At 43.0% G+C, this 22,647-nt stretch overlaps 1 protein-coding gene across 1 annotated transcript in view; it reads left to right on the top strand.

Moving 5' to 3' along the window:
* mrps26 (mitochondrial ribosomal protein S26) overlaps window positions 1-9,466 on the top strand; it is a 28,282-nt gene extending 18,816 nt beyond the window's left edge. Inside the window, exons 3-4 of the mRNA XM_069923493.1 lie at window positions 5,789-5,912; window positions 8,933-9,466. Of these exons, the coding sequence (XP_069779594.1) occupies window positions 5,789-5,912; window positions 8,933-9,064 (256 nt within the window). The 3' untranslated portion in view covers window positions 9,065-9,466. The remainder of the gene's footprint in view (window positions 1-5,788; window positions 5,913-8,932) is intronic.
* Window positions 9,467-22,647: the final 13,181 nt, after the last annotated feature.

Here is a 22,647-nt window from a genome sequence, read left to right as displayed (position 1 = left end):
ATCTCTTTCCATAATGACATTGAAGCTGATGGCATTATGATCACTGGACCCGAAGTGCTCACCAACACTAACCTCCGTCACTTGACCCATCCCATTTGCCAACAGTAGATCTAACACTGCTCCTTCTCTGGTCGGCACCTCTACATATTGTTGTAAAAAACTATCTTGCACACATTTCACAAACTCTAACCCATCCAGCCCTTTCACAGAATGTGTTTCCCAATCTATATGTGGAAAATTAAAATCTCCCATAATTACAACCCTGTGCTTATCACAAATATCCACTATCTCCCTACAGATTTGCTCCTCTAGGTGTCGGACCCCTCCGGGTGGTCTATAATACACCCCTACAAGTGTAACCTCTCCTTTCCTACTCCTCAGTTCCACCCAAATAGCCTCCGTGGATGTGCCCTCTAATCTATCCTGCCTAAGCACCGCTGTAATATTCTCCCTAACAAGCAATGCAACCCCAACTCTATCACACCTAAAGCAACGAAACCCAGGGATATTCAGCTGCCAATCACATCCCTCCTGCAACCATGTCTCACTAATCGCTACCACATCATACTTCCAAGTATCAATCCACACCTTCAGCTCATCCACCCTTTTTACAATACTCTTGGCATTAAAATATATGAATTTCAGAGATTTCCCAATTCTTAATCCCTGTTTTCCCTCATTTTTAATAACAACATTATTTCCTTTTCCTGCCAATTGCCCTTCATCTTCTTCCAGAGCATTTCCTTTCTCTATCACCTGCCCATCCATATTCAAATACTTACTACAAACGTTCTTTGTTTGCATTCTAACCTTCTCTTCACTGCTCTGTACTATTTTGCTCCCTCCCCCCAACCATTCTAGTTTAAAGGATCCTGAGTAGCCCTAGCAAATACCCTTGCCAGGATCTGGTCCCCCTGGGATTTAAGTGTAACCTGTCCTTACTGTACAAGTCACATCTTCCCCATAAAAGGTCCCAGTGACCCAGAAACTTGAAACCCTGCCCCTTACTCCACCCCTTCAGCCACGTGTTAATCCTCCACCTCATTCTATTTCTATTCCCACTGTCACGTGGCACAGGGAGTAATCCAGAGATTACCCCCTTTGCGGTCCTTCTTTTTAACTCCCTACCTAACTGCCTGTACTCACTTTTTAGGACCTCTTCTCTATTCCTCCCTGTCATTGGTACCACGACCTCTGGCTCCTGTCCCTCCCACTTTAGGATATTCCGCTATTTTAATGTGACTCAATAAAGAATAAAATAATTTTTGTGGAGTCAAATATAATTGATGTAAAAAATGATATTGGTCTAGCCTGTACTTACATTAATAATTTTAGTCATATTGCTCCAACATAACTCCAATTCTTTTCATTTATTCGTGTCTGTAAATCTACTTCCCATCTTAACCTTGATTTATGCACCTCAGTTTTGGGGGCTTTCATTTGAAGTAAATTATACATTTTGCTGAAATACATTTATTTACAGAAATATTACAAATCAGTAGATCCAATTTACGTTGATTAGGTAACCCTCTTTTCAATCTTCTTCAGCATGATGCTGAACCAAGCCATGAAAGACCCCAACAATGAAGACGCTGTTTACATCCGGTACCGCACGGATGGCAGTCTCTTCAATCTGAGGCGCCTGCAAGCTCACACCAAGACACAAGAGAAACTTGTCCGTGAACTACTCTTTGCAGACGATGCCGCTTTAGTTGCCCATTCAGAGCCAGCTCTTCAGCGCTTGACGTCCTGCTTTGCGGAAACTGCCAAAATGTTTGGCCTGGAAGTCAGCCTGAAGAAAACTGAGGTCCTCCATCAGCCAGCTCCCCACCATGACTACCAGCCCCCCCACATCTCCATCGGGCACACAAAACTCAAAACGGTCAACCAGTTTACCTATCTCGGCTGCACCATTTCATCAGATGCAAGGATCGACAATGAGATAGACAACAGACTCGCCAAGGCAAATAGCGCCTTTGGAAGACTACACAAAAGAGTCTGGAAAAACAACCAACTGAAAAACCTCACAAAGATAAGCGTATACAGAGCCGTTGTCATACCCACACTCCTGTTCGGCTCCGAATCATGGGTCCTCTACCGGCACCACCTACGGCTCCTAGAACGCTTCCACCAGCGTTGTCTCCGCTCCATCCTCAACATCCATTGGAGCGCTTTCATCCCTAACGTCGAAGTACTCGAGATGGCAGAGGTCGACAGCATCGAGTCCACGCTGCTGAAGATCCAGCTGCGCTGGATGGGTCACGTCTCCAGAATGGAGGACCATCGCCTTCCCAAGATCGTGTTATATGGCGAGCTCTCCACTGGCCACCGTGACAGAGGTGCACCAAAGAAGAGGTACAAGGACTGCCTAAAGAAATCTCTTGGTGCCTGCCACATTGACCACCGCCAGTGGGCTGATAACGCCTCAAACCGTGCATCTTGGCGCCTCACAGTTTGGCGGGCAGCAACCTCCTTTGAAGAAGACCGCAGAGCCCACCTCACTGACAAAAGGCAAAGGAGGAAAAACCCAACACCCAACCCCAACCAACCAATTTTCCCCTGCAACCGCTGCAATCGTGTCTGCCTGTCCCGCATCGGACTTGTCAGCCACAAACGAGCCTGCAGCTGACGTGGACTTTTTACCCCCTCCATAAATCTTTGTCCGCGAAGCCAAGCCAAAGAAACCTTTTATTGTAGCGGGCCGAGCGGGTGCACAGCACGGCAATGTGAACTGTTGCCAGCATGGTTCTGTGGGCATGCGGAACCATAATGTGAATGTCTACCTACTCACCAGGACCACACGCAAGAGATACCGAGTGCCGATCTGTTAAGTCTCCTGCCGGAAGGCGTGGGACATTTATAAGGCTAGATTTGAACCTGCTGGTCCTGTGGATCAGTAGCAATCTCATAGTGATGTCCCACCTTGTCTTGTGGAGCCCAGGACATGTAGTATATAAAAGAATCCTGTCAACCCTGAATAAATCAGTCTTGAGTTGACTACTCTGGTGTGTGGTTTGTATTTCTTTAGTAGCTCTACCATAGTAGCTGCTACATTATATCAATTACATTATCAATGTTATTCCACAACTCAATCAGATGTTTAAAAATAGGTGATTGCCTACTTCCAACTAACAATTTAGAATTCCATTAATAAATAAAATCCTGGGCATTCATACCTCATATCGCATTAAACTCTATAAAAACCCAAGATGGAATATCTAAACTGAACAATACATTTATAAATCTCAATTGAGCCATTTCAGATTTATGTTTCAGGTGCAAATCTGAGATTGGAACTTTCTTGCATTCAACTTAGTAATGGCCTAAAGTTTACATTCTTAGTTAGGGGTAGGTAACTTATTGGAATGAATTACGGGGATCAAATTCCCACAGGATCCGATATTATTTTTATTGGGTAATATTAAGGCTATAAGACCAACATTAAAATTAAATATGTATCAAACTGAATTTGTGTTAATTGCCTTCGCAGTTTATAGGAAATGTACAGCAATATCACGGAGGTCAAAAATAGAACTTCGGAGTTGTATACCGTTAGAGAAAATTACTTATAATCTCCAAGATAAATATGACTTTTGGAAAATATGATGCCCATATTTACAAAATGTGGGTTTGTGTGTTTTTTTGAAAAATTTATTTATTCATCATAATAAATTACAAATACATATTTTACAGTTGAGTTCAAGGTTGTTGCTAGGGGATATGGGGAGAAGGCAGGTAGGTGAAGTTAGGTCATAAATTAGATCAGCCATGATCTTGTTGAATGGCGAAGCAGGCTCGATGGGCCATTTTTGGCCTACTCCTGTTCCTACTTCCTATGTTCTTATTTAAGAGGGAATTAGATATATTTCTTCAGTGTAAGGGAATTAGGGGTTACGGAGAGAAGGCGGGGATGGGGTACTGAACTTTAAGATCAGCCATGATCTCGTTGAATGGCGGAGCAGGCTCGATGGGCCATTTTTGGCCTACTCCTCTTCCTACTTCCTATGTTCCTATCAGAAGACTACAGTCGGTAAGAATTGGAAACAATGCCTCCTCCTTATTGAAAATCAACACAGGCGCACCTCAAGGATGCGTGCTTAGCCCACTGCTCTATTCACTATACACCTATGCCTGTGTGGCCAGGCACAACTCGAATCCATCTACAAGTTTGATGATGCCACCACGGTTGTTGGCAGAATCACAAGCGGCCATGAGGAAGCGTACAGGAGGGAGACAGATCAGCTCGTTGAATGGTGTCTGAGCAACAACCTTGAACTCAACGTTAACAAAACCAAGGAGATGATTGTGGACTTCAGAAGGAAGTCAGGAAAACACGACCCAGTCCTCATTGAGGGCTCAGGAGCAGAGAGGGTCAAGAACTTCAAATTCCTGGATGTCAACATCTCCAAAGATCTGTCCTGGAGCTTCCATGTCAATGCAATCATGAGGAAGGCTTGCCAGTGACAATATGTTATGAAGAGTTTGAGGAGATTCAGTGTTTACCGAAGACTCTTGAAAATTTACAGGTGTACCTTGAAGAACATTCTAACTGGTTGCATCACTGTCAACACTCAGGACAAGAAAATACTCCACAGGGTTGTTAAATCAGCCTTCGATATCATGGGGAACAGACTTCACTCCATCAAGGACATCTATGTGAGGCGGTGTCTTATAAAAAGCAGTCTCTATCCATGCTCTCTTCACTCTGCTACCATCGGAGAAAAGGTCCAGGAGCCTAAAGATGAGCACTCAGCGGCACAAGGACAGCTTCTTCCCCGCTGCCATCAGACTCCTGAATGATCAATGAACCCAAGACAGCATAATTGTCGGCAACAATTTCTATTTATTTAATTTTAAATGTAATGTACAGCAATATTTGCACCTTTAACGCTGCTGGAAAACAACATATTTCTTGTCTTGTTCACGACAACAAATTTGGATTCTGATGTTCTTGTGTTGGTGCAGCCAACATGAGGGTTCTGTGGGGAAGGAGCATAATCTAGAGTCCTTCCGTTACCAGGCATTGAGGGGCTGAGGGGGAGTCCCTCAAACAACAGAGGGGAGAGTAATAACCAGGTGCCACAATCGGTAAGAATTGGAAACAATGTACATTGGTGGAAATGTATGGATGTGAAAAGACTTGAACAGTTTTATATTTTGTAAATAATTTATCATGAAGAAAGGCAAGGAGTAAATCACAAAATTCTGAGGACACCGTGATTGATGTAAAAACAAAAAATGCTGGAGAAACTCAGCCGGTCAAACTGTCCTTTATGTAGCAAAGGTAAAGATACATCGCCGACATTTCGGACTTGAGCCAAAAAATGGAGGGTGATAAAACCCAATGGCTATATTTCCTTCACCGTAGGTGTCAATGTCAGAGGATCCCCTCCCCTCTTCACCACCTCCCCCCGCTCTCTCCCTCCTCGCTTCTTCCCCCACCAACCACCTGAAATGTTGTCTCTTGTTTATCGGCACAGCTGCTGTGTGATCTGCTGTACATTTCCAATATTTTCTTGGATGCGTTTTTGTTTTGTACTAACTGCAATTGTGAATATTTATTTATCTTTTTTATATTTATGGTCCCTTTCTGTTCTGTCGTGGTGCTTGGGACAATTTCTACTATTGCAATGGGAGTATCCCCTGTACCCACATTACTGGGGCAAGTAAGAATTGAGCTGCATTGGACTGGGATGCAACATGGACAGTGTACTTCTGTGTATGACAATAAACCCTCCATCCGCCCCACTTATCAGAGTTGTGCTGTTTTGTTTGTGTCCTGGAACAGGGAGGAGCGGCTCCAGCGGGAGATGGAGGAGGAGAAGGAGAGGAAACTCCAGGCAGCGGCCCAAAGAGAAAAGAAATGGGCAGAGTTCATCAGTGAGAAGGAGAGGGAGGTTCTACAGCTGCAGGTGGGCGCAGAGTGGCGGGTGCTGAGCCATGTTCGCAATTTATTTTTGGAAGCTTGTGATTTTCAATCTGACGGATGAAGGAGTTGATGAGAGCCAGACACCCTCAGAGCAAGGGTTAAAAAGCACAGAAACAGGCCCTTTGGCCCAACTTGTTCATCCTAACCAAGTTCCCTGCTTGCGCTCATCCCATTTGCCTGTTTTTAGTCCATATCCTTCCAAATGTTTCCGATTCGTATCCCTGTCTAAATGGCTTTGAAACCAGCCATTCTTGTTTTTTTTTAATCTATGCACCCCCCCCCCCCCCGGACCCTGATCAAACCCTTCCCTATGAAGCAGTCAAGTTTTGGTTTCTTCTGTACTCCTCTCTTATCAACTGCATATTAAATATATATTTATGTTGTATGAGGAGAAAAGAAAATAAGGGTTTTACTTAAATGTGCTGTAGTCCACAGGCTGTAGCACCCCCCCCCCCCCCCCCCCCCCCACTCACCTGTTGAGAATGACTGATTTAAATGTAATTGAACTTGCTTCTACTACTTCCTCAGGCAGCTTCTTCCAAGTACCCAGCCCCCTCTGTGGAAAGAATTGTCCCTCAGGTCCCCTTTGCATCTTTCCCTTCTCACCTTCAATATATGCCTCCCTGCTTTAAAGACTGTGACCATTCAGCTTATCGATGTTTCTCATAAGTTTATAAAACCTCCACAGAGTCACCTCCCAACCTCTTGCACTCCAGGGAATAAAGTTCCAGCCTAACCCAGTCTCTCCTTATAAGACAACCCCTCCAGTTCACGATAACACTCTCCCGAATCTTCTCTGCATCCTTTCCGGCTTAATCACGATCTTCCTCTACACATATGACCATAACTGCATACATTACACCAAATGGTGTGGTCTCATCATCCTGTTGTGCCATCGTAACAGAAATTTGCTGAATGCCCCGAATAATGAGAGCTATAACTTAAAAGCAATGTCCAAAAAGAGTTACGCTGTACTGCAGAGAAATTGAGATCCTCTTGGTTCATTGATTGATCTCTACTAAGCCAGCGTAACATTAGCTCCCCCCTCCCCCAGCCCCCAACCATTCTTTCACAGATATGCCTGACCCTGGCCTCGTGATCAATGGTCAGGGTGAGGCCAAATGTAAACTTAAAGAACAACAAGGAGACACTGTTAGCACCACACTGTTATAGCACCCGTGACCCGGGTTCAAATCCGGTCCTGTGTGTAAGGTGACACACGCTCTCCCCGTGTCTGATTTTCCAATGGGTTCTCTGGTATCCTCACATCGTATAAAAACGTACGGGGGGTTAGGTGAAATCAGAAGGCCCTGGCTAATGGGTGGGAAAGGCCTGTTACTGTGCTGTATGTCGAAATTTTAAAAACATATTCCTCCTGGGCAGCCTTAATAGCAGGAACATCAGTTTTAATTAACCCCATCTTCATCTGGGTTCCATCTATCTGCTCCAGCACTTTTCCAGCTAAACCCCGTAACCTTCCCTTTATCCATCTCTCCGACCTTCTGACCAATACCCTATCACTTCCAGGCTGCTCTCCAGCTCCATATGTGTCATATCACCCTCTTTTCCCTTTGGCCTCGATAAAGGGTCATGTCCAAAATGTTCACTGTGCATTTCCATGTGGTTCCTCCAGCAGTTCAATGTATGTTCTCGTCCACACTGACACCTGCTGTTCAGTTACAGAACTGCGCCCGTTTGCTTTGCAGTATCTTTTCTGCTGTTGGCTTGTTAAAGATGCCGACATCATCAGACATAGGGTATTCAGCCCATCGAGTCTGCCCCTCCATTCAATCATGAGCTGATCCATTTTCCCACTCAGCCTCAGTGCCCGGCCTTCTCCCCACTACCTTTGATGCCCTAGCTAATTAAAATCCTCTTCATCTCTATCTTAAATACACCCAATGACTTGGTCTCCACAAATGCCTGTGGCTACAAATCCCACAGATTTACCACTCTCTGGCTGAAGAAATTCCTTTGCCTTTCTGTTCCAGGCATACACACTTCCATCCTAAAGTTGTGCCCTCTTGTCCAAGAATCTCACCATGCAAAACAACCTTTTTACATCTTTATAGCAGTGAAGGCAATGCAAAAGTGCTTCTTTTGGCTGTGAATCTGTTCATTGTGCCTAGTGCTAAAGAGACTTCACAGGTGTCCCTGTTTGTTTAAATCAATTTATTATCATCTGATTGTACAGTACAACCCTGACGAAACAGTGTTCTCCGGTCCTCGGTGCAAAACATGTAGACACACAACCAGGCATAACACATGTACAGACTAACAGTGCAATCACAGGACAAGTATTCGTCAAAAAAAAATATTGTTTCATGTATATGAGAGTCTCGGCGGGTCAGTGTGAGCAGTTCCTTTGGTCGTTCAGCTTTCTCATTGCCTGCGGGAAGATGCTGTTCCTCAGCCTGGTGGTGCTGGCTCTGATCCTCCTGGATCTCCTTCCTTACGGGAGCTGCTGAAAGATGCCGTGTGCGGGGTGGAGGGGTCCTCAATGATTTTGCATGCTTTTTTCTATTAATGATCCTGGTAAATCACTTCGATTGAGGTGAGGGAAGGGAGACCCCAGTGATCTTATGGTCCTGTGGATTGACCTCCGATCCATTTCTCTGCAGCAACCGTACCACACTGTGATGCAGCCGGCCATAACGCTCTCAAAAGAGCTCCTGTAGAAGGTTGAAGTAATGGTGGCCAGTAAGCCTTGCCTGCTTCAGTCTTCTTAGGAAGTCCAGTCACTGTTGCACCTCCCTGATAAGTGAGGAGATGTTGAGTGTCTACGATAGGCCACTCGTACCGTGGACTCCAAGGAACTTGCTGCTCTCCACTCTCTATTACAGAGTTGTTGATGTGTAGTGGAGGGTGGTGGTTCCTGGTCCAGGATCATCTCCTTCGTCTTGTCCACGCTGAGACTCAGGTTGTTATTCTCGCACCATATCATGAGATTTTCGATTTGTTGGACTCGTTGAGCATCTCTGATATCCACTTTGAATGTTACAGGAGAAAGCAAAGAATTTCATTACACTGGAGAACCTGGATCGGCGAATTGAGGAAGCTCTGGATAATCCACGGAACTACAATTTTGCCGTAGACAAGGAGGGCAGAATCGTTAAACGGACCATGCAGCAGTAGATTGAAACCATTGGTGGTCTTGCTGGGCTGTTTGGAACTCCTCTACAATGGAGGGACAGCACGGAGGGGGTGGACTGTGGAAATGCTCCCCTGGCCATGGAGGGGAGGTCATCGATGAGTGAAAGTCTTCAAACAAGCTGCCAAGGCATTAAACAGAGCAACTTTTCTGCAATTTAGTTTGGCAAATGTCTGAGCATTTTCAGGTACGGTGTTGAAGAGAAATTTTAGGAAGAACGTAAATTACAAGCATCCTTTTTGAAGCAGTAGTGTCAAGTATGATCATTCCTTGTTCCTCAGTGCATTGTTACAGAGCAACCAAGGTGTAAAACAATGAATCAATTGATTTAAATGTAAACCTCACAATGTAATAAATGCTGAGACACATTGTATCAGCCAACAGCATTGGGTTACATTTTATTTATAAACGTACAAACTTTATTCAAACTACAACATTACAAACACAACTAAACCAAAAACCACCATAACATGTAGCAACAAAACAGAAGCAGTAATTACGACCACCTTCATAGCCCCTTTCACACTTGCATCCCACTTAATTGGCCGTTCATTGTTCCAGGATAGGAATAGCATTTATGCTTTTCACACTTGACCATTCCTAACTGGGACACTGAACGCTTACATACTTGCAAGGACTGTTCTACCTTCCACCAGTGACATCATGACACATCGAGCAATGGTGACCTGCCCTAAATCCTGATCGATGTATTATATTTGAAAAAAATTAATCATGCCTATTTATAACATAATTAAGCTTTATGTACAGCGCAGTATGAGCCCTTCAGTCCCTGTTGTTGTGCCGACATTTATAAGGGACCGTGGGAAAGTGCTAACAATAAATAGCAATAACTGACAATTTATACAGTGTGGGACAGTTGGTAGCACTAAAGCGTACAATTTATGCAGCGTGGGATAGATGGTAGCACTACAGCGTATAATTTAAAAATACCTGGGGGTGGGGGGGGGGGAAGCGATGGTGGACCTGCTCTCCCAGAATTCTGTGTGGGGGAGAAAGGGCATGCACAGAGCACTCGTGGAGGGGTTTTTCTGCCGCACAGCATTCTGGGAATTGTTAGGTCTGCTTTGTTCATGAATGAGTGAGACAAACACCAGGCTGAGTCGAAATCAGGGTTCTTTGTTCTTTATTACCGGATTGTAACACTTGCGACTAACCATGTTAGTTGGAGAATGCATTCTGCCGTTATCAGCAAAATGGTGATTTTTTATACCCTTGGATATGTGCTTAGAACATCATCATATCATTACTTGTCCAATGACTAAAACTGTTGCTATCCTTTCCCTGCTAGCTTCCTGCCTCTCAATCCATCAATGTCTCTCTTATCTTGTAAGTACAAGGATGCATTCACATCTTGTTACAGCCCTGCACATTCCCATCTCATGATGTTTTACCTAACAGGAGTACAAGGACACCTCCCCTTCTTGTTACAGCCCTGTACAGGGTAACTCCTTACACATTCCCATCTCATGATGTTTTACCTTACAGAAGTCAGGTCCGCCATCGCTTTTATCCCCACGGTCCTTAAAGATTGTGTGCTATAACGCTACCAACTTTCACATGCTGTTTAAAAATTGTCCGTTATTGCTATTTATTTCCTCTCTCCTACTGCAACTTTCCCCAGGCAAAATTTATACCTTCATTTTAATCTTTTCTTCCTTGATGTTTCTTCACTCATGCAAAAACTGAGGTCATTTCAATCCCACAATGCAGTTGCCCATTCCACACTTATCTAATTGCAAAGCCGGCATCCGCGAGAAGTTCAGCAAATCAGCTCTAATATTTGTACAGCCATATAAGTTAGCAGGGGAAAACACAGTAAAGAGAAAATTATCAATTCATTCCAAATAAGGGCAGCTTGAGAGTGCCGTTGTGCGGTTCATTCAGGAGCCTGATGGCTGTGGGGAAGAAACTGTCTTTCAGCCTGTTGATCCATGCTTAGACATCCTGAACCTTCCCCCTGATTAGAGGAGAGAATGTGTCCAAGTGTGATGGGTCTTTCAGTACGTTGGCTACCTTTACTATGCATTGGGGAGTGTAGATGGAGTCCATGGGTGGGGGGGTGGGAGGGAAGATTGTGATATGTTCTGAGCTGCCTTTACCTTATTCAGCCCTTTCTGAGTTTTGGAAGAGCACCTCATGTCCCACGCCTCATGATACATCCAGCACTATTCAGAAAGTAGTGGATCAACAGTTTAAATATTAGACCCAACATTTCTAACCATGGATGACGGTGTCCTGGGGGGCTTGGAGCATGGGTAATACTGTTCACAAGGCAGTGTTAAAAAGTATTATTTTGGTGGTAACTGTGCTAGATGGGACGCTGAGGAGAATGCTCTTCCCGTTCAGAAAATTTTTCCTGTTCAGAAAATTCTACACCTCACCAAAGAGAAGCAGATATTGCTTAATACATCATCCAAAAATCAGACATCAAGAGAGCATCCATCAACATCACGGCAGTTGGAGAACATTACGGCACAGAGCGTCCTTCAGTCCATGATGTCGTGCTGACCTCTGTAAATCTACTCCAGAACAATTTCATGCTTCTCCATCTCACACCCTTAACTCCTCTATTTTTCTTACATCCATGTGCCTGTCTAAGAACCCTTTGAAGGTCCACATTGCACCAGCCATTATGCCCCGCAATGTATTCCAGGCCCCCTCTGCTCCCTGTATATATAAAAAAAACTTTCCTCCACTCACCTTAAACCAGGGGTGGCCAAACTTGCTTAATGTAAGAGCTACATACGGTAAACTTCAGGTGTTTGAAAGCTGCAAAAACTGAAAAATATAACATATGCATGCATATTTTGTTATAAAAATTTCTATAAATATTAGGAAATACATGTATGTAATAATATTTAATTATTTATGTAGTTTTTAACCTGCTAATTTGTATTAGTTTCAAGAATTAAAAAATATGCATATATTCTTGTCATAGTCAAATTTTGTGGACCAATTTTTAGGGTAAAATTTAGGGGGTGGATTATTACATGCATACTATAGTAATACCTGTGTTTGCGATGTTGGGAGGGCATCCAGGGTGTTGGGAGCTCGGATGGGCAGGCAACTGGCCATCAGGAGCTTGGATGGGCGGGGGAGCGGCCGGGTCTGGATGGTAAGTCCAATTTCAGGGTTTCGGGAGCACGGATAGGTGTGTTTGGGGTATCAAGAGCTCGGATGTGATGGCAGCTGAAGCGAGGGTGTACAGTTGGAGTGTCAAGCTCAGATGGTAGGGCATCCGGGGCCTAGATGAGAGTTGAGTCGTCGGGGGCTCCAGAGGGCAAGAAGCCGGGGCCTGGGCAGCCAGGGTGGCTGGGGCCAAAAATAGGGGGGTTGACTTTTACATGGTATCAACCATTACACACGTATAGATGGTATACATATGAAATATTTTCAATTGCAAAGCCACGCCCACTGAAACTACCATTGTGAGCACTGGCTCGTATGATTCCTGTCTCAGCCAACATATTTCTGCGAATCACACATCGTATGTCAAAGAGCGGCATGTGGCTCATGAACAATGGTTTCGCCATCCCTGCCTTAAACAGATCCCCCCTGGTACTTGCTATTGTTGATCCAGGAAAATGTTTCTGGTTGTCTAAGCTCCTCATAATCTTATTTACTTCTATTAAGTCACCTCTCATCCTTCATTGCTCCAAAGAGAAAAGCTCTAGCTCTCAATCTTACTTTGTAAATTAAGTTCTCTAACCCAGGCAACATCCTGCTAAATCTCTACACCTTCTCCTCATCTTTCACATGTTTCCTCCGATAAGGCAACTAGATCTGAACACAATACTCAAAGTGTGGTCTAAGTAGAGTTTTATAGAGCTGCAACATGACCTGACGACTAGAATCATCCTAACCTTGATCTGGAACCACACCTCAAGATCTCTCTGTTCCCCCACACTGTTAAGAATCCTGGTATTAACCATGTACATTGCCTTCAAGTTTGACCTTCCAAAATGCATCAGTACACATTTATGCGGACTGAACTCCATCTACCACTTCTCTGCCCAACTCTGCATCCAGTATATATATCCTGTCATAACCTACAACAACATTAGCCATTCTCAACATTTTTTGGCTATGGCCTCCTTAAGACCCTGCTCCCCCTTCCCTGTGAAGCAGTCACATTTAGTTCCATACTTCTCTCCTGCTGACGACATAAAAAACATTTTTAAAAAATCATGATCTCAGTCAGTGGCCATCCCTTAAATGTGTCATGGTCCATGAGGGAGCTGTATGGACCCCATTGAGAATAGCTGCTCTTATGTTATCCACAACACCTCTAAACTTTGTATTCTGGAACAAGCCAACAAGTTTAGGTTTTAAGTTTCTTGTCACATTATACCTGATACAGTTAGGAAACTTCTATCATAAGGAATCTAGCAAGTCAAATCTAACTTTCATACAACTGTATGACATCACAGGGCAAGAGCACAGTTATAAGTACAAACAAGGAGAAATATCAATCAGTAGAAAGCAAGGGAAACGGGGAGGGGCTTGTTCAGGAGCCTAATGGCTACAGGGAAGAAACCGTCTTTAAACCTCTTTGGTGTGTAATTTCACATACTTGACCCTCTCCTCAAAGGGAAGAGCAAGAAGGGAGTGGTGCTAGGGTGGGATGGATCCTTTAGTGTATTGGCTGCCTTACCTTATTGTTCTTAGAAAAACACAAGAGGGAAGCAGAAACCAAAGCAAAAGTGCAGGGCCCACCCACAACTGTTCATGATATAACCATATAACCATTTACGATATTAACGATTTGAAGGAGGGGACTGTGTGTAGCATATTTAAGTTTGTTGACGATGCTGAATTGCAGAGGATGCAGTAAGTCCACAGAGAGATCTAGATGGGTTTCTTTTTCAATATTTTTATTGAAATACAGAGTACATAAGAATACATAATAAAAAAATAGAAAAATACAGAGTACACTACACTCAGATTGTACTATTTTATCCACAGTGCCCCACATTCTTAAACAAATTATATTACAGTAATATTTTATTATATTTATATAAAATAATTGAATCCCACTACCAAAACTGAAGCTGTTTGGCAAAGAAGGGAAAAAAATTCCCTGTTGCAATAATAAATTACCCTATTAGCCAACTCTAATGCATTAATACCAAATCAAAGATTTTGGAAATAATTCAAAAGGGTCCCTACAGTGTTTGAAAATTTAATTTCAAATCGGAAATTGGGCATCAAATCTTCTCTAAATTTAAACATGTAACGTCACGTAGCCATTGACCATGATTAGGCGGGATAATGTCCCTCCATCTGAGCAACACTGCCTGCCTTGCCATTAGAGAAATAAAAGCCAATACATGCAAATCAGATGCCATTAAAGTTATGCCACTCTCTCCAACAATACCAAACAAGGCAGTTAAAGGATCAGGCTTAAAATTTACTTTAAATAAAAGTACAGAAAAAGTTTGAAATGCTTCCTTCAATATTTCTCAAGACTTTGTACAAATGAATTAGTGAAGCATTTCCATTGTTACATTTGTCACAGTGAGGAGGTATATGTGCATAAAAACAAGTTAGTTTGACTTTGGACATGTGGGCCCTATGGCTACTTTAAATTGTAGGAGGGAGTGGCGAGCACTTAAAGATAAGGCATGAACCAATTTAAATATTACATTCTAAGTTTCTTCAGAGATTGAAAGCTGTAGGTCCTGTTCCCAGGCTTTTTTTTAATTTTACCTAACGGAGTCCCTCTTGTTCCCAACAACATGTCATAAATGTTAGATATTGTAGAAAGGTTGTAAATTAAAAATTCCATCTATTAAATTCTTATCAAAGCTCTTTGGAAATGTATGTAAATGAGATCGCAAAAAATCTCTAATCTGTAAATAACGAAGAATGAGAGGGGATCTCATAGAAATGTATAAAATTATGAAAGGCATACATAAGATAGAGGTAGGTAAATTTTTTCCATTGGTTGGGGAGACTAGAATTAGGGGACATAGCCTCAAGATTCAGCGTAGTTGATTTAGGATGGAGATGAGGAAGAAGTTATTTTCCCAGAAAGACGTGAATCCCTTGATTGCACTGAGGACTCTTTCATTGGGTTGTAATTGTACAATCAGATGAGAATAAACTTAACTTTACTATTAAGAGGACTAATAATTTAATTGATGTAATTTTTAATATACTACATTTCAATAATGGTTCAATATCTCACATTTATGATATGTTGTTGGGAACAAGAGAGGCTCCCTCAGATAAATTTTTTTTTAAAAACCCTGGGAACAGGACCTACAGCTTTTAATTTCTGAATAAACTTGGAATGTAATTTTCAATTTGGTTAATACCTCTTCTTTGTGTGCCCGCCACTCTCTCCGACAATTTAAAGTAGTCCATAAGGCTCACATGTCCAGAGTCAAACTATTTGATTTTATGCGGATGTAACTCCTCGTTGTGATAAATGCAATAATGGAGAAGCTTCATTAATTCTCTGCACTTTTTAAAGTTAATTTTAAACCTAAACCTTTAACTATTTTATTTGATATTGTTGGAGAGGGTGACATAACGTTAATGGCATCTGAGCTACATGTATTAGCAAGGTAGAACTTGAGTAAAGAGGTGATTCATCACTCTGATAAGAAATCTACCTCCTTTTTTTTTGGTCAAACAGCTTCTGTTTTGGTAGTGGGTTTAGATTTTCTTTTTTTATATAAATATGAAATATCAATACTGTCACATTTCTGGCCCTAAATATGAAGTTACTAAAACATTAAACACAAGTTTTATCAGGTAAACTTCTGAGTGTCTTTATTCTCCCGTTTCCTTTGTTCTCCTGCTTGTGTTCTTATCTCTCTCTCATACCACGTGACTTCCGGTATATCTCATACATATTCATTATCATGACATCCCTCCTTTAATCAGAAATAAACTTTACCTTCACTTATCAATATCCCTCGGAAACATACAAACATCGTAACTAATGGTAATACTATAACTCAACTACATAAAATTTACTTCCTACAGCATTCATACATGCACTTTATGATATAAGATTAAAATACTGTCCCAAAGTTCTTATTAAAACTATGGCACAAAGTCTTCGTATCGTTTGGGCACTTTCCGGTTTCATTTCGGCCTGCCTGCGATATTGTCGTCGCTTCTCGGTTGTTCACTCTCGGCGTCGGCAATACTGCTCGCCACGGCTTCGGGTGTTTCTGGCGCTCTAGTCACTTCATCAGGAGTGCTGGTAACTGCCTCTGGAACATCATCAGGTCTCTCAGTTTCAGCATCTCGTATTGGCCTTTCAACCTCTTTGCTTGATGTATCTCTGGACTGGTACCTTTTTACACTTGATACATTTCTCTTATACAGGACTCCAGTCAGAGACTTGACTGTCACCATACTGCCACTTCTGGATACGACAGTATAGGGTTGATGGTAATAAGGTGTGTCTAGCTTACCACCAGTTTCATGCCTCACTAGAACATCATCTCCTGGCATGATGTCTGAGTACTTGGCTCCACGTTTCGAATCTGTGTACAGCTTTGCTGCACCTTTCTTTTCAGCATCGTGGTCCCTCATCTCCTGGTCGTCTCGGATTTCCTTTATTTCTGGCATTTTTGTGCGGATTTTTCTCCCAAAAAATGCTTCTGCAGGACTTTTTCCAGTGGTTGCATGAGGCGTTGCTCGATAGACAGCCACATAAGATAGCAATGCTTCTCGCCAAATTTTGTCCTTCTGCGTGTGCAATCCTCAATCGTTTTTCAATGGATTGATTTTGTCTCTCTACTTCTCCATTGGCTTGTGGCCATTTCGGAGTTATTTTATGATGGTGGATACCTGTGGTCCTCATGTATTCCGCAAATGTCTCTGAAATGAATTGTGGACCATTGTCAGAGTATAATGTAACAGGTAATCCATATCTTGCGAATATCTCTGCTAACGCTTGTATTGTTTTTTCAGTGGTTGTGGACTTCAACACCACGTACTCATAGTATCTGCTGTAGTAATCTATCACTACCATAATTGATTCACCCGTCGGTAAAGGTCCAAGAAAATCAACAGCTACGTCGATCCATGGTCCTGTCGGGAGTTGTGTACTCTGGATCGGTTCTGGTGGATTACTCCTACTTGTGATTTGACATCCGTGACAAGTTTTAACTCGGCGTCTTTATCACAACTTGGCCACCATACCTTGGTCCTGAGGTTTTGCTTGGTACCAACAATACCTAGGTGTCCTTCATGCGCTAAGGATACGATCTTCGGTCTCAATCTTTGTGGTATCACCAATCTGCAACCTCTCAATACACACTGTCCGATGCAACAAAGTTCGTCTCTAATGTGAATGCAAGCCTTGTGAGTACACTTGTCCCATTGTCCACTCTGTATGCATTCTCTTACTTCCATGAGTTCTGGATCACGTTCGGATTCTCTCTCGACCTCCTTCGTAGTCACAGCTTTCGGTGTCGACTGAATAGCTACGAAGCGTACAAAGCTCTCTGTTTCTGTTCCCAATTCTGACTTGGATTGTGGACCTCCATCCTTCACCAATCTGGACAGCGGATCTGCAATGTTTGCTTTCCCTGCAATGTGGATTACTTTATATTTGTAGGGTTGTAGTCTGAGTACCCATCTCTCTATTCTGGCACATGGTTTGGATTTAGGTGCATAGATCACCTCTAATGGCTAATGATCTGTGATGAGTTCAAATTCAATGCCGTATAAATATGCATGGAACCTCTCACAGGCCCATACAAGTCTGAGTGCTTCTTTCTCTGTCTGAGAGTATCTTCTTTCCACATCTGATAACGATCTGCTGGCATAGGCAATGATTCTTGGTCCTCCATTATGCATCTGGACCAATACGGCTCCTAAACCAACTGGGCTAGCATCAGCTATGACTTTGGTTGATGCTGCCGGATCGTAATATCCAAGAGATTTTGCATCTGTCAGGCTTTGCTTCAGCACTGTGAACGCTTTCTTCTGCTCAGATCCAAAATGAAATGGTACACCTTTCCTGGTTAGTTTCCTTAGTGGTTCTGCCACTGTAGCGAAATTAGGAATGAACTTTGCACAAAAATTGACCAATCCCAGGAAACTCCTCACCTCTGTTGTGTTCTGAGGTGCACGTGCCTCTTCGATAGCTTTCACCTTGGCCTCTGCAGGGTTTAGTCCTTCCTGTGTAAGTCTGTGTCCCATGAAATCCATTTCTGACACACCGAACTGGCACTTGTTTCCATTCACGGTAAGGCCTGCCTCCTGTAGTCTAGATAGTACACGCCTCAACCGTTTGTCATGCTCTTCCTTCGTTGGTGCATGGACTATGATGTCGTCAGAAATGTTGGCAACTCCAGGAATACCTTGAATCACCCGATGGATTTCATACTGGTAGATCTCCGAAGCTGCATTAATTCCAAATGATAGTCGCTTGTAACGATACAATCCACAGTGAGTCACAAATGTTGTCACATCTCGGGAACCTGGATCCAGCTCTAATTGATGATAGCCCCATTTCAGATCAATTTTTGAGAATACCTTGCTGGTAGTTTGTTCTTGAAGTATTTCCTCCACTGTTGGTATAGGATGTCGTTCTCTAATTATAGCTTCATTGGCCATTCTCATGTCAACACATAGTCTTATGTCACCCTTTGGTTTGGGCACAATTACTACGGGACTGACCCATTGTGTCGAATGTTCCACCGGTTCAATAATGTCTTGTTCGATCAATTCTTTAATTTTGGCTTCGACTTTCCCACGAAGTCCAAACGGAGTTCGGCGCATTGGATGTGCCTTGGGTTTGACCGTTTCATCTACCGCTAGCTTCAATTGTCGACCTTTCAGCTTTCCTACTCCTTGAAAGACTGCGGGGAATTCTTGCTTCATATCCTCGTATGACTGAATTGAATTGACACAAGCTCCAATATGAAGTATTGCCAGGTCTTGCGCTGTGCTTCTACTCAGCAATGGTTCTCCCCTCTCTTCTATGACCATAAACTCTGCTTCGGTGTACTTATCTCCAGCTTCAACAGTTGCAGTAAAACATCCAATGGTCTGCAGTGGCTTGGTTGCTGTGTATGGATACAGTTTCTTAGAACACTTCTTTGAGGTACAGATGATCTTTTTCCTTTTCAACTTCTCCCATAAATGTCGATCAATCACATTACTGTCACTGCCTGAGTCTACAATGACCTGCACTGTCACTCCACCAATGATCACTGGGACCTTCTCATGATGTACTTCATTCAACGTAAATTGGTAACAACTCTGTTCCTCCTGGGTATCATCATCGTCACCGTCTATCTGGCGAATGGTATCTTTCTTTCCAGGATACTTTCCTTTCCCCCAGGCTTTGCCTTTGGAAGTTATACTCTTCCTCTTCTGGTCTGCATTGGACTTGCTTTTGCACTTCTTTGCAAAGTGGTCCTTGCCTCCACACTTTCTGCAAACTTTGCCTTTGGCCGGGCAATATGGGTCTTTTCCAAAGTGACCTCGGTTTCCACATCGATAACACTCCACGTCCTGTGTCGACGTATATCTTGGCTGGTTATGGCGATGTGAGAGCCTCTTAATTTGCTGGCTTGAGTTGTCTTTCAGGGTCATGGTATGAAATTGCCCTTCAACAGCCTCTAATGCAGCAGCAATGGTTAAAGGATCGGTGAGTTCCAACTCACTCCCTCTTTCCAGTAGACGTCTTCTGAGTTTATCTGATCTGCAGTGCTGTACGACTTGATCCAATAATTGGCTGTCCAAATCAGCTGGCATGTAATTGCATCCAACAGCTAGCTGGCGTAGTCTCGTCACGTACTGAGCAATTGTCTGGCCATCTTCTTGTCTCGTTCTCCGAAACAAATGGCGTTGAAATGTAGCATTCGGTGTCACTACATAGTGTGCATTTAATGCATCTACCGCTTTCCGGTACTCATCCTTTCTCCCAGTATTCAAAAGTGTCTTAAATATTTCCCGAACTGAGGGTCCCGCAGTGAAAAGAAGTAACGCCCTCCTCTGCGCTTTTTGTTCAACCGTACCGGTATCTAGAAATAGGCCACGACTGTTGGCGTAGGATTCAAATTCTTCCAGCCATGCCTTCCACTTCACACTTACAGTGCTTGCATTACCCGTTGGGTCAAAATGAGCAATTCCACTATGTGTTAGAAAGTCACTGTCTGCACCAGCCATGAGGAAATATTCCAGCCCCAAAAGTACTGAGACAAGAGAAAATTCTTATCACCTTGAAGTTGTCTGTAATCCTCTGTAATCTTGTTTAGTCTTTAATTTTCTTCAAGCTTCTTTCATCCTCGTCGCCAATGTCACATTTGTGGCCCTAAATGTGAAGTTAATAAAACATTAAACACAAGTTTTATCAGGTAAACTTCTGAGTGTCTTTATTCTCCTGTTTCCTTTGTTCTCCTGCTTGTGTTCTTATCTCTCTCTCATACCACGTGACTTCCGGTATATCTCATACATATTCATTATCATGACAAATACAACTTTACTACTGAAGCAGGAAACGTATTAAAAGACTCATCTCACCCTGGCTACACTTCGTTCACCCTCTTCCCATCAGGAAGAAAATTCATGAGTGTGAGATCGTGTGCCACAAGATTAATGGACAGTGCCTTCCCTCTGGTTATCGTTACCATTGGTAGTGAAGTTAGTTGGTCATGAACGTTACACTGGTAAAACCCTAAATAAAACAGAAAAGTCTGCAGACACTGGTTGAAGTAAAAACACAAAACTGGTGAAACTCAACAGGTCAAACAGTGTCCTTTATAGAGCAAAGATAAAGGTACAAAGCCAATGTTTTGGGCTTGAGCCCTTCATCAAGGTACCATATCTTGATGAAGAGCTCAAGCCTGAAACGTCCGTTATATATTGATGCACGAAGACTGAAGTTATTGGAACTGAAGGCTTTTATTAGCAAGAGTTAGACAGCATCCCTTGTGTTGGTCACTCACACTGACCTGGACTCGAACTGGTTGCAAGCTTGTGGCATGACAGCCTTTATGTGGGAGAAAGGGGAGGAATCACGAGCCGGCCAGTGAGAGCAGGGTCAAACATAAAAGGTTATGTCATTTACATACACAATAGAGGTTTCACCACATCTTTGCTCTATAAAGTACATTGATTGACTTGCAGAGTGTTATGGGCCCAGAGGACCCCAAAACCCAGCAACAATAGAAATTCACCAAGACAAATGGTTACTTAAACAAAAGTTGCTTTTAATTTTTTTGAAACATTACTATTAACAACCCCCTTCTAATTCTAAGTGCACATGTATGTGATGTGTGTCTAAGTTCAGAAAAGTTCTTTAATTCATAGTCCAATCTCACTTCTCATTCCTCCAAGTTCACTGGTATGAAGCAATTCTTCTACTGTGCTCAGAATTGAACATTGATGAATTTCACCAGGCTTTGGTGCTTGAAAGGTAAATGATTACCACTCAGAAAGGTTCTTGTTGGCTTTCAGAGAGAGATTTATTGCTCATTGGACACCCACAACTGATTCCTTCTGATTAGCCACTTCAGTGTCTTGCCGAAGAAACTTGCCCCATCAGGGTTTTCCAGATGATATCCTCTTTCTTTCAGGTCACCACAGAGTTCCTATTTGTTTCCCTTATTTCAAGTGAAACATTATACAGCCAGCCATCTCCTCTTCTATGGACCACAAGGGTTTTGAACAGGCTGAACTAAGAACTCAAAATGGGTTTTTTCCACAAGCTTGCCAGCTTGTCCTGTTCCAGTCCCAGCTGCTGCTGCTGAACTGTAGAACTGAATTGTCTCTCTTTCTCTCTCTCTCACTCAGAGAAAACCACCCGGCCCTCTTAGAACAGCCAACTGCACTCAGACAGACTGCGGCTCCAGACCTAATCTTGCAAGTTAATTCATCTGTTGCTTTCCAAAACAGTAATCCGTTACTCCAACAGCACGTCCAATTAACACCGACTCGTGAAGTCCTTGTAGGCATTCTTCAAAGTTTTTGCAAAGGCACCCGGAGCCTGGACTGTCTGGCTTGAGCAGAGCTCGGGGATATTAAATGGGATCTGTTTTGAACTGTTTGTATGTGACCCACACTAAAAAAAATCTGCACAATTTATCTCCTTTAAAACATAGCTATATACAATATAAAACATAATGTAATCTGTCACAAGAGTTTCTCCAGGATTGTGTTTTGACTGGTAAAATCCTGCTGCCTTTGCTCTGAACCAGCTTATTTGTAGCTCTGCTCTTCTGCACTGGGTCTCAATTGTTGTACTGTGTATGAGATGCATGGCTGAGTTGCTCACAAAACCAACTTCATCTTGGTGTCTGTGATAATAAACTTGTCCTGATGAATTTGAAACAAAAACCAAGTTCACGCATGCGCACTAACTACTTATAGTCCCTTTCGTGAGGCTGGACAGTCGTGGCTCAGCGCTCCCAGGGCGCACAGCATGTTGGGATCTGTAGTCCAGGTCGTTCAACCAATGGTGAACGAACATCAGAACTACATCTCCCGCCAGGTCAAGCGGGTGAGGGTGACGTCCGCGCGTCGTCTACGCAATGTCGTGCGGACTCGGCTGGGGCGCGGAGGGGGG

Source organism: Narcine bancroftii, chromosome 3, assembly GCF_036971445.1.
Source record: "Narcine bancroftii isolate sNarBan1 chromosome 3, sNarBan1.hap1, whole genome shotgun sequence".
NCBI classification, from domain to species: Eukaryota; Metazoa; Chordata; class Chondrichthyes; order Torpediniformes; family Narcinidae; genus Narcine; species Narcine bancroftii.
This window is presented reverse-complemented; position numbering and strand designations above follow the sequence as displayed.